The sequence below is a fragment of the Anser cygnoides genome, chromosome 8 (assembly GCF_040182565.1).
Source record: "Anser cygnoides isolate HZ-2024a breed goose chromosome 8, Taihu_goose_T2T_genome, whole genome shotgun sequence".
Lineage (NCBI taxonomy): Eukaryota > Metazoa > Chordata > Aves > Anseriformes > Anatidae > Anser > Anser cygnoides.
The window spans coordinates 2,531,021-2,543,793 of NC_089880.1; the positions used below are offsets into that span (position 1 = coordinate 2,531,021).

Below are 12,773 nucleotides of genomic sequence, written 5' to 3' on the forward strand. Positions count from 1 at the left end.
TGTAAGTGCTTCACATCTGTAAATAGTGTGCTGTTTGTCCATAACTTTGCTTTTGTAACTTATGTGTAGGCCATCTTACCACAAAGTCAAATTGTCCCTGCAAAGAGAGTCTGTTAACAGCATTTCAGGAAAGCTATGCAAACTAGAACTTAGCATGATATGACTGTTTGTCTCAGCATCCTAGTCATGGTTTCCAGAACACTTAAGTTTGCTTTTTAAAAAAAAATAAAAATCCAACCTGGATGAAAAGGGAGAGCTCTGACAGCTCACATACGAAAAGGAAGCACAAAGAATGTGGAAGCAGGGATGGGCTACTGAGAAAGAGCATGGAGATGTTAGGCATGCAAGGATGGGGTTTGGAAAGTCAAAGTTCATGAGGAATTAGAACTAGCAAGAGATTTGATGGACAGCTAAGAAAAAATGTGGTAACTCTTATCCATTGTTTAACTGTTATGTTTCTATTTTTGTACTAGACAGGTTATTTGCTGCTTATTGCTGTGATGCTGGTAGTCCGCACATATTGTGATATTTGGATGATTCAAAATGGAACAGTCATTGAAAGGTATCCATAAACTTCTTTAAAATATTTTTTCTCATGTACGACAGGGAGTGTAGCCTGATCCAGACACTTTATTCCTTTCTTATTGCTTTTATAAGCAGTTGGAAACAGGTATAGTCATGATTTTAAGGGGAGAGAATTCTGTATTTTTGAAAAGGAAAAATAATTCATTTTTGAAAGTGCCCAATAGCAGAATAATAATTGATTTTATTTTTTTAAGCCAAATTTACCTCTTAGTAAATGATTTTTCAGTCTTTTCGTCACTTTGTGTACACTGACTAGAGGGTACTTTAGAATAGTGGTATAGTAGATTTTCAGTGAGGTCAATATACAGGTCATTATAGATCTGAAACAGAATTTTGGGCCTTTTGAACTACATAGTTTTAAAGTTCAAAATGACATTGTATTACAGGAGAGACTTTTAGAGCTTTGTAGAATGGATATTGATTCTCTTCTGTGATGCTCTTCTGTGTGCCTGTCCCTGCCTTCTTCCCTCTACCATTTTGCTTCTTATTTTTTCTTCTATAAAAGCAAAAAAAAAAAAAAAGTATATCTAAATTTATTTTTTCAAGTGTTAGTGTTTTAATTTTAGCTTGAAAATTTACAGGAAAATGAACACGCAGCTGCATTTCTTTGGGAATGCTTTGCAGATAAGGCTGAAAAAATCCTTTTTCTTTTAATTAGTCACAGGTAGTTGTTGTTTAGCTGTGTATTATATCTCCTGTCCAGTTAAAGGGATTTGACGACTGGTCACTATGCAGCAATTGGTACGCTCTGTTCTCAGTTTTGCTCCTTATTACCCTATTTTCCTTTTTTTTTGCCTTTTTCTTCTCGTGCATATATTTACTGGGTTTTTGTCATCCTTCTTCAATTTTATACATTTATTAAACTTGCAAAAAATGAGTGCTACAGCAGCACTCCAGCCTGACCAGATCAAAGAAGGAAAGGAACTGGTATTCTGTGACCCCGTATCTCTGAGCCCGTAATGGAAGCAGTTACTGCAGGAACAGAAGGCCTTGCAGTTGCTTACAGTGGGTCAGTTACCACTTAACTTACCAAAGTTTGTCATACTTGATCCTACTAGATGTCTTCACCATGTTTTTTTTCCCTCTGCTATGTGGTCCACTGAGAATTTGTTCACCTAAGGAGTACTAGTTTATAGTTTCTTTTGTAAATAACGATTAGCTTATGGTTGTTTGCAGTGCTATCATTGGTCGTAGCAGAAAAGATTTCAAGAAATACTTGTTCAACTTCATTGCCGCAATGCCTGCTGTAAGTGTTTTTCTTGTGTCATTCTTTTAGTAGAAAATATTTTAAATGTTAATTAAGAATTTGAGGACAAGATCTAAAATAAGTGTCTCAGAATCAATGGGAAATTGTTGTTTTACATGAAGATCTGTATTAAACAGATTTCATTTTCTGACATTTTCTGCATAATAACATTGTGTGGATTGGATGATGTTTCAGCAATGTAGTTTTAGGATGCTTTTGATACCATTGAAGATGATTTCTTTAGTCTTCAAGTTTTAAATTTCTTACAGCTTTTTCTAATTTTTTTCCTCACTATCTTTCCTTCAGCACGTCAACATCTGACTCCCACCACATAAAAGTAATTGTTACTACTGAATAGATAATGTACCTTCTTTACAATAGATTTTAAAATGAACTGACCGTTTTACAGTAATGATTGTTAAATGATCAAGATATGTTTATTGTATCTTTATCCAAGCTAAAGAAATGTTAACTGAACGTTGGTTTATATTAGATCTTTTGATGTGGTGAATCCCACTGAGAACTGGAGTTGGCAAAAATGTAGGTACAAATCAGTGGTCCTGCAGACACTGTATGGCTGGTGTTAACAGTATTGTTGACTCTAAGGGGCCAATTTACTTGCTTCATAGTGTTTGCATAATCTATGCTGCAAACTGATCAAGCTAAATTAAATCTTCCTGCCTAAATATTGAAATGCTATCTCTTCATAGATTTCCTTAGTGAATAACTTCTTGAAATATGGTCTAAATGAATTGAAACTCTGCTTCCGAGTAAGACTCACCAGATACCTCTATGAGGAATATCTTAAGTAAGTAACACCTGGTTCTAAAAGCATTAGATATTAACTAAATTGATCAAAATCAAAACAAATCATTTTAAGCCCATAGTAAGAAAGTAGCATGGTGCTTAGTAGCGATATTGTTTAGAAGAGGCTTTTGATTACAATTAAGGATAAGTGGTTCGTCTAGGTTTTATATGGTACCAGGTACAAAACACAGCAGAGTCTGCGTTTGTCAATGGGACACAAAAAGTACGCACCATACTGCTTCTATTAGTAGGTGAAAGTAACCGAGGGACTTCAGGAGTTTATTTAGTGGTAATAATCCTGCAAACTGGATTGGGTGCATGAACTGCATGCAGTAGCTTCTTATATTCTTCAGCACTGAGTTTAGGTTGTCAGGTATGCTGATGCAGGGTTCATGAAGATTTTCTAACTCTAAATGCAACACCAGTGCATAGAGCAGTCTGGAGCTGAGCTTCGACCAAGACAACATCCGGGAGCCTAAACAGTTCTGTAGGATTTATTGTGGATCTCTTCACACAGAAGCATGAGCTATGTTGACTCCATACAGTCATTAAATGTCTGCACTGCTTTCCCCCTTATTGTATGATGTAAGAGGTTTCCAAATATTTGAGATCCCAAGGTACTGATTTTTTTCCCTACCTCTTAACTAACCATTGTTTTGTTTCAGAGCTTATACATACTACAAAATGGGAAATCTGGACAACAGAATAGCTAATCCAGATCAACTCCTTACACAGGATGTAGAAAAATTCTGTAACAGTGTAGTGGACCTGTACTCAAACCTTAGTAAGGTAAGTCTTTTCAGAGAGAACCTTGAGTAATAGCTGTGGATGCTTGTAACCTTATGTCAGAGCTCAAAACTATTGCTTGTGTTTAAATGTGTATTTGCCTGGGGTATAGTGCTGAAAAAAAAACTGCTTAAGGTAATATATTGTAATTTTTCTTTCTTTCTGCAGTTTCTGTGATCTCTGCTAAAGCACTGTTGTTGATCGTAATAATTTTTCGTAAATCTTGTTTTAAGGAACTTAATGCATTCTTTTGCAGTTAAACAGGGATGAGTATACTTTCTCAGCTAGTCAGATTTTTGAAGAAAAAACAATTGCTAATTTTTCATTAAATGCAAATATTATTTTGGCTGGAGAGGTATGGTTGAACAAGCATTTCCCAGTGTTTCACATGTAAACCTTTGGTTTTTGAGAAAACGAAATAAAAAAAAAAATTCTAAAAAATTCAACAGTATTGTTTCATGCTACATTGTTTGTACAAGTAAAGTATAAAGTAAAATACAAGTTAATGTTTTCAGAAACTTCTGGCTCCAAAATCTGTAGATCAACTGCTCTAGATTTGACATGGAATACTTTGCTTTCAAATTGTAATATTGCTTCTATCAGGTACATGACCAACTATATGGCATTATTTTTCCACTTTATTTCTCACAATCATCTGTGTTAAGAGGAGGATATAGTCCGACTTTACGTAGTTGGGTAGCAGAGAAGAAGTCATTACAGACTTAAAATAGCAAACTACTTTTTTATATAGTACGTATTTTGTCTGATGCCCCCATTCCTGGAAGTGTTCAAGGCCAAATTGGATGGGGCTTTGGGCAACCCAATCTAGTGGAAGGTATCTTTCCCCACTGCCAGGGGGGAATTGGAACGAGGTAATCTCTAAGGTCCCTTCCAACCCAAACCATTCTATGATGTTCAATTCTTGAATGAATGTTGTCAGGAGAATATGTTGAAATTCCTTTTGTTTTAACTTTGTGTGATAGGTTAACTGCAGTATTATGCTGTTAATGCAGAGCTATAGCTATTCTTGGGGAGGTAATATTTTCTGCACCATTTTATATTCATATTACATCGGTGTTCTAATGTTTTTTTTACTGTGCTTCTGTTACAGCCCTTTTTGGATATAGTTTTGTATATCTTCAAGCTCACGAGTGCAATAGGAGCTCAGGTAACTTGAGAGTTTTCAGCATTTTAAGTTTTCCCTTTGGTTATAGCATTGTACCTGTTTGGAGTCTGAGGAGAACATTAGATGTTAATTATAGATTGATCTATTTTTTGAAAGGATGTACTAAAATATTCATTTATGCTTAGTGTTTTGAATGCTTTAGTGCTTTCTATCTTGAGGCACGCAAGGTAAAAAGAATTTGTGGGCAGTCAACTATCATAAAACCCAAGAAAGTTCTTCAATTTCTTCTAGCAGCTACTTGGGAATCCCTTTAGTATAGTACTCTTCCTGACTGCTTATATCTTGCATGACTTTAATTAAAGGGAGAAAAGAAGTTTCCTGTTTCTTTGCAACCTCTGTAAAGGGGAGCTGTTCCTTGCATCGAGCTTAATACACTTGCTGATGGAACATAAGAAGCAGCAATAGGATAGCAAGTAGAGACCTTGTACTGTTAAAAATGTTTCTTAATTGGTAAACTATTCAGTGTTTAATTTGCTAGGAATCTTTTCCAACAGGAGAAGAGTTGTAAGAGTCATGCTCTTGGGCAGGAGCTCTGTTTCTTCTTTCCTTGCTTGCTCCATTCATATATGTCTTTCATATTCCATGTATTAAAATGTCTATAAAACCCTGCAATTTACTACTGTAATCTGTTAAATTGAGCTTATATGTTGTACCTAAATAATTTTAGGTAGGGAAAGGATATTAAGATGAGGATATTTTAAAAATTGCACGTGATCCACAAAACTTAATTGTAAAATCAAAACACCAGTTTCTGTTAAGACTGCAGTCTACAGACTTGCAGCCAACATCGTTAAGCTCTCAGCTAGCATTTCTACAACTGCAACCCTTTCTTTTAAATAGATAAGAAAAAATAATTTTCATGTGTGTATGGGGGGAGGAATACATCTGTTATCTTTGGATTCTAGTCGGCATTTTTGCCAACCAGCATACTTTGTTTCATTTGGTAAATGTACAGAATGCCAAAGAGCAATAATAGATTGTTTTTCCCTGGTGTTACAAGGTTACTGAAGTTCTAAAGCTTGAATTAAAACAACAATTTTAAGTAATAATAAAAATCTAATGTTACTGAATCCTGTATCACTAGGAGGTCATCTTTTTCCCTTTAATGAGTCAAATCATTACAAAAATTATTGTTTACCTTAACATTTCTGATAATGCATTTTTTTAAGGTTTCAACAAGTAGCAGCTCTTGGGCACGTGATGTAGATTTCGTAGTAGTGGATTGCAGTAAGGCTTAGCTGAACCTAGGTAACTTTTCCAGTCTTTGCATTGCTTTCCATAATAGGTAGTTTCACAGTTTACATCAAATTCAGTGTATATATTTGGCTTTATACCATGCCACACTCAGTAATGTTCAAGTGCGTTATGGCGTAAGAGACTTAGTTTGCTGTTTGGGAGCCCTTGTGTCCTGAATCATAGGTTCCAGAAGAGACTCCTACCAGGACTGCTCAAGAGAAGCAGGAAATGTTTTAGAGATGTATAAATCAAAGAAAGGAAGAGGGGGTTGAACGAGCAACTGCTGTGGCAATGTAGTAAAAACAGAGAACAAGAAGAGGGTAGAAATGGAAGGAGTGGAAATGAGAAAGGACCAGGAAATTATTAGTGAAATTAGCAGGGAAAGCAGGAGTGGAAGGTTGCACTGGGTGATAATAAAAACTTGAGTAGAAGACTGGGATGGGGAGGGTATTTGGGGACAGGGAATTAGGAGGAAGAAAGCATTATCTACAGCACAAAAGAGAAGGAGCATGTTGGGAATTGTAAGAGGTTGGTAATGCAGACACATGGGAGGAAAGTATCAAGGAATTAAAGCTTTCCTGTGCATTTTGGGTACGGATGTTGCACTTGAAAGCAGTAGATGATAAGTTTTTATTCTTTTCATATTTACAGGGTCCAGCTAGCATGATGGCATACTTAATCGTTTCAGGGTTTTTCCTTACACGTTTAAGGAGACCAATTGGCAAGATGACTATCATCGAACAAAAGTATGAAGGGGAGTACAGATACGTCAACTCACGGCTTATTACAAACAGGTATAAATTTACTTGGTTACCAAGATATGCCACAGAATTACTTGGTCACTTATAAACATTAAAATATAGTCTGAAAGTCTGACACAATCAGTTCTGAGCAAAAGTGTTTACATCTTTATGCAGATTATTATTAAATAATTCCTATTTTCATTATATTTCTAAATTGAAAGAAAAGTTTATTGTACTACAGCTACAGTTTATGTTCTATTGTGAGAAGATACAAACTCTTATTTCAGGTAAAAACAGCTGTTTGTGTTTTGTAGTTGACTTTCAGACTGCCATTACAATGTTTGATTCTTTGTGTCTTTCTTTAAAGTGAAGAAATTGCTTTCTATAATGGAAACTTGAGAGAAAAACAGACTATTCACAGAACTTTCCGTAAACTGGTAAGACTTTTTTTTCTTTTAAAACATTTTAGGCAAAACTTTGCGTAATTTTATCATGGTGAGTCCAAGTTTAATTTACCATTTTTTCATTGACTTTCTCTCAGTTCTTTTTCCCTTTGTATATCGTCAGAATTTGTGAAAGGATAAAGACTAGAGAAAGGTTTATCTAAGTCTGAGTTGAGTTTATTGAAACAGCTGATTACATACTCGCACTCTTAAAATCACTTCAATTATTGCCAACTTTGCTTCAATGAATTTTTGTGTACAAGTTGGTACTGTGATTTTAACTACAATAATTATTATGCTATAAATGTGCTGCATAAGTAGTCTTTAAGGTTCATGTCAGAAGAAAGGTGATAACTGTGTAATACAGAAATGGATAATATCTTCGAAACCTGTAGTATATGAGTTCTTGAAAAGTTGTCATATACTAATTTCTGGAAGAGTTTGAATAATAACTGTATTGAAAGACTTGCATTTCTTATTCTATTCAGAGTAACTGTTGAATACACAAAAATGTAGTGGAATGAAAGTGGAGAACATAAAGGAGAAGTTGAAAATTGGAAATGTCCAAAGTGTGTGTGTCAGCAAAAATAGTTATTCAAACCCTACTCATAATTCTCCTGATTAAGTCTTATTTTCCAATTCAATTGTAGTTTTAATTTTTAACACTGATTTTTGTCTGTTCAGCGCATTAAAAATCAAAACGTTCCTCAGTTTTGTCTTGCCGTTCTATGTGTGTAGGTCTATCTTGCCTTTGATTCCTCTTCTCATGCATTTAGAGTGTGTGTTCAGAACTTAAGGACCCTCTTATTTATTTGTTCTTCTACCATCTTTCCCTTAATTGTTTCTGCTCTTTGTTTTGCCATATTTCCATACTTAGTCCACTTTTCCTCTTCTTTCTGTTCTTGCTGCACAACTTTATGCTTTCTTTCTCCTTCTGTTGTATGTGTTGTTTAATTTTGAACTCTATTTCAAGCCCTTCCCTTGGTCGTGGTGTGTATATTAAATGGAGGTAGCTTGGTGTTTGTGCTGCTACAGTCATCAAATTTAAAAATAGATTTGTAGGTTATAAGCCGAATGTAGTTTTCTGACAGAATGGACTTTCTCTTGCTGCTTAATTCTTTTCCACCAACCACAATTAATGTTTTCTCACTGCTTTGTTTCAGGTGTAGATCGTCTTGATCTAGAACGTAGATCTTTGTCAGCAGGGACATATGTAGAGCTTGTCACAGTTAGGCCATAGGCATTGTTGGGGTATTCGTGACTTACTGGGAAGTAGCTATACTTGTAATCAAATTTCTATAAAATAGTAAATAGTAAAACAAGTACTGACATTTTTGTTTCTGTTACTTGCCAGGTGGAGCATTTACATAACTTCATCCTGTTCCGGTTCTCTATGGGTTTCATTGATACTATCATTGCCAAATGTAAGTGTTTGTCCAGTGCTGATGGACTGTAATAAATAACTAGGTGGTAAACTTTTTACAGGAGAATTCTGTTTTTAATAGAAGCTATTAATACATTGTTTAATAGAAGCTATTAATACATTGTTTAATAGAAGCTATTAATATATTGTTTAATATTTATCCTTAAAAACTACAGACCTTGCCACTGTGGTTGGTTACCTGGTTGTTAGTCGTCCATTTTTGAACCTGGCTGATCCTCGTCATCAGAACAGTACCCATGCAGAACTTCTGGAGGTAAGCAGAACAGAATTAAAACAATTTCTCAAATGTATAGTTTGTTAGTTCACCTACAGAGACTTTATTTTGCTCTAGGATTACTACCAAAGTGGAAGAATGTTACTGAGAATGTCTCAAGCTTTGGGCAGAATAGTCCTAGCAGGTCGTGAAATGACGAGATTGGCTGGGTAAGCCTAATAGTAGTTGCATGAAATAATCTTTCTTAAAGTTGTGTTTTGGCTGTTTCTCGCCTCATTTTAAGATACTAGTAACTGTAGAATTAAAATAAAATGAGCCATGTGCTTTGTTCAGAGCAGTAAATCTAGAAATTAAAAACATTTTATACAAAAACATTGTATTTGAAGATATGCTAATTATCTCCACTAATAATTTTTTATCTGGAGAGTACCAGAATACAGTTTGAATGGTTAGTTGAAAAGACATTGGCAAGTACATGTAAATCAATTGTGTGTTACTTATTTTGCAAAAAACATTTGGGGACTTTTAAGAAAAGTCATTCACTAAAGTATCAAATGCTTGGCTGAAACAGGAAAAGGTTCTTCCAAATATTGTGAGTGTTGGAGAAACTCAGTGCAACTCTAAAATGTAAACTCTTCTTTTTCTGCGGGTTGGAGAACTTTGTCATTTTGGCATCCTAATAGAGTATTCATTAGAGCTTATTTCCAAAACTAAGGATTGTTTATTTTCGTTAGTTTCACAGCTCGAATTACGGAATTAATGCAGGTTCTGAAGGACTTGAACAGTGGCAAATACCAGCGTACTATGGTATCGCAAGAAAAAGGTAAATGGGATGTATACTATGCAATGCTTGTGCCTCTTTATAGTGCTCCAATTTCTAATACTTTTTTTCTTAATTTAAGATGCAGATAAAAAGCCAACTTTGCCTTTGATACCTGGATCTGGAGAAATTATCAACACTGATAACCTTATCAAGTATGTTTACAAAGTTGCCATGACTTCGGTATTTTTAACATAACATCTGACTACTTAGTCTTTTCTTCTACCAAGGTTAATAGAGCTCTTAATATACTTTTTTTCATCCTGAAAAACATAGTATTGACGTAGTAGTACTACTAAAACCAAAGTATAAAGTAAGGCAAATCAAGAGATTAAATAGCCTCAATCTGGTCAATGTGCAAAGCAGATAGTGGAGCAGAGGGGAAAGGGAGCAGGGCAGGCAGGAGAAGAAAAGAGGTGATAGACCTATTTAAAAAAAGACAAGCCAGCAGACAAGACATTCATTCCATGTCCTAGAACTAATGGAATATACTACCAGGTTTAAAATCAAGTGCATCCATAAATGTACATTTATATCCATAGGATATTTTAGAGGCCAAAGATTTAGAAGGATAGAGAAAACAAATAAGGAAAAAAAATGTTTCAAGAGGTTCATTAAACAGTCCTGAAAAATGGTACCTTAATTTCCTTAGCTATTGATAGTAGGAAAGTGGGACAGTGTACTGAATGAAATACTGGTGAACTCTTGCCCTAATCCTGAAATCTTTGAGTAAGCATGCAGTGCTAGCTGCTTTTAGGCAGCTGGTCTTATTTTGATATATTTTTTTTAACACCCCAATACAAATAGGTTTGATCACGTTCCATTGGTGACACCTAATGGAGATGTTTTGATTCAAGACCTGAATTTTGAGGTAAGTTTTTAAACATAGAAACATATATTACACTTCATATAATGCTTTAAAGTGAAAATGATAATTTCAGAGGTGGTCTGAGTTAAAAAGAAAACAAACAAACAATGTGAAGAGCTGTATTTATATGACATGCTTAATATTTAAACAAAATTCAGCAAGTTATTTTAAAAACCAAAAAGCTATTTTCACAAAAATGCTTGTTAGAAGCGTGTTTTCTTCCAGCTGCAGTTGGTGCTAAACCAGTTGGGGAAAAAAATTAGTGTTGGAAATCACACATTAATGTCAATAACTACTGTGTACAGCAGTACTTTCTAACTACTGTTTTAATGTGTTGGCTTTGCGTTTTTAGGTTCGATCGGGTGCAAATGTTCTGATTTGTGGGCCGAATGGGTGTGGGAAGAGCTCACTGTTTCGTGTTCTTGGTGAGGTGAGGAAACTTTCAGATAAACAGGGAAAAGTCTAAAGCACTATTGCGATTGAACTTTTTTTCTCAAGTTTAAACCTTTTTTCTTGTTGCAGTTGTGGCCTTTGTTTGGTGGACGTTTAACAAAACCTGTAAGAGGAAAGTTGTTCTATGTTCCCCAGGTGAGGCAAAGTACTTTAATTGACAATAGAGTTCTTTCTTCCTCCTTTGACTGTGCTTATAAACATTTGACATATCTTTTTGTTTGTAACTTTGTCTCAGAGACCATATATGACTCTTGGAACTCTCAGAGATCAAGTTATATATCCAGATACTTTAGAAGATCAACGAAAGAAAGGGATTTCTGACCAGGTAATGATGAGCAGTTCATTTACTCATCTTAAGTGAGAAAAATTGTTATGCTTCAGACTAAAAAAATACTGAAGTTGCTATTAAAAACACTGCATGTATTATGTTTCTAATGCTTGTTGTGGTTTATTGTACACCTGCACAGTAGTGTAACACTTCATAACCTTTTTTCAGTCACTTTTTTTTAACGAGTTCACTTAAGCTTTGTTATTACTGTTTGATAAAGGTGCTGAAGGAGTACTTGGATAATGTCCAGCTTGGTCAGATCTTGGAACGTGAAGGAGGCTGGGATAGTGTTCAGGACTGGATGGATGTACTCAGCGGGGGAGAAAAACAGAGAATGGCTGTATGTCACAAAAGCATAAACACTTAACAAATATGATGTATAAGTTGAAAATACGGTCTGAATTTTAAGAGTTTTTTTAATAAATAATAATATTTTACTGAAAGAAGAAAACATCAAAATGTGGAGTACCTGAATACTGAGAAAACTAGTTAAAGTAAGGCTTACTTGTGCTCCAAATTTAATAGGAAACATTGAACTTATACGACTCCTTACATTTTGTTTATATAAACTAATTTTTTTTTTACAAAAAAAGGATAATAAGGATAATATACAGTACTCAAATTTCCAAGCTTCAGTAAGTGCCAAATTAAAGGAAATTCTATTGCATTGCAACAGGCAAATTTTGGACACGGATTTTTAGTTTAACTTGTCACATTGCAGTACTGGTTCTGGTCCTGTATCTACATTATGGTTTTGGTTTGCATTTCAGATGGCAAGGTTATTTTATCATAAGCCCCAGTTTGCAATTCTGGATGAATGCACAAGTGCTGTTAGTGTTGACGTAGAAGGCTACATTTACAGCCATTGCCGAAAGGTGAGCCCTTTCTTTTTATGTCACAGTAAATAAAAACTTCCAGTAGTCTGGAATTTTGTATTTATGAATTTAATCTGTTCAGCTGTTAACAAGCTGAAAAATAAATACATCTTAACACGTTAGAAAAATGAAATTAATGGTTTTATTGTGTGTGCTTCCTTCTTCATGTAGGTTGGCATCACTCTTTTTACTGTCTCCCACAGAAAGTCACTCTGGAAACACCATGATGTATGTAGTCTCTTCTTTTGCTAAAGATATCTGTAGTTGGTTAAGGTTTTGTTGTTTGACTTTTTCTACTAAATTCAGGGTGTTCATATTTTGCTTCCTAATAGATCACATTGTGTTTTATTAAAAAGGTAATTCTTTCATAATCCAGTTGCAGTATTTGAAATATTCTTACACTTACAATTTATGAAAGGTGAAATAACCAAAAATCTGTAAGTGTCTGTAAAAGTAGCTTGAAAAATATAATAGGCTCATGAAATACAGTCTTAGACTTCTTAGCCTGAAAACAAACAAAAAAACAAATGAACTTTAACCAGAAACCAGTAAAGAGCACGGAGATTTTGCTTTCAAAAGATAGCCAATATACCTAAGCATAGGTCCATCTCTAATACATGGACATCTTTTCTTCCAAATGAAGATATTACTGATCACTTTTTACATAAAATGACTGTGGAGTAATACTGAATTAATACACAGGGATGAGTAAACTGCTTTATAAATGCATAAGTAAATT

The 12,773-nt window shown here is 34.7% G+C and overlaps 1 protein-coding gene across 1 annotated transcript in view; it reads left to right on the top strand.

Moving 5' to 3' along the window:
• Nucleotides 1-12,773, top strand: part of ABCD3 (ATP binding cassette subfamily D member 3) — a 29,918-nt gene that overhangs the window by 14,091 nt on the left and 3,054 nt on the right. Inside the window, exons 4-22 of the mRNA XM_048067267.2 lie at nt 474-562; nt 1,762-1,831; nt 2,542-2,639; nt 3,304-3,427; nt 4,536-4,592; nt 6,498-6,640; nt 6,957-7,026; nt 8,387-8,456; nt 8,632-8,729; nt 8,808-8,899; nt 9,425-9,513; nt 9,593-9,665; nt 10,318-10,381; nt 10,731-10,808; nt 10,901-10,966; nt 11,067-11,156; nt 11,380-11,499; nt 11,930-12,034; nt 12,206-12,262. Coding sequence (XP_047923224.1) covers nt 474-562; nt 1,762-1,831; nt 2,542-2,639; nt 3,304-3,427; nt 4,536-4,592; nt 6,498-6,640; nt 6,957-7,026; nt 8,387-8,456; nt 8,632-8,729; nt 8,808-8,899; nt 9,425-9,513; nt 9,593-9,665; nt 10,318-10,381; nt 10,731-10,808; nt 10,901-10,966; nt 11,067-11,156; nt 11,380-11,499; nt 11,930-12,034; nt 12,206-12,262 — 1,653 coding nt within the window. The remainder of the gene's footprint in view (nt 1-473; nt 563-1,761; nt 1,832-2,541; nt 2,640-3,303; nt 3,428-4,535; nt 4,593-6,497; nt 6,641-6,956; nt 7,027-8,386; nt 8,457-8,631; nt 8,730-8,807; nt 8,900-9,424; nt 9,514-9,592; nt 9,666-10,317; nt 10,382-10,730; nt 10,809-10,900; nt 10,967-11,066; nt 11,157-11,379; nt 11,500-11,929; nt 12,035-12,205; nt 12,263-12,773) is intronic.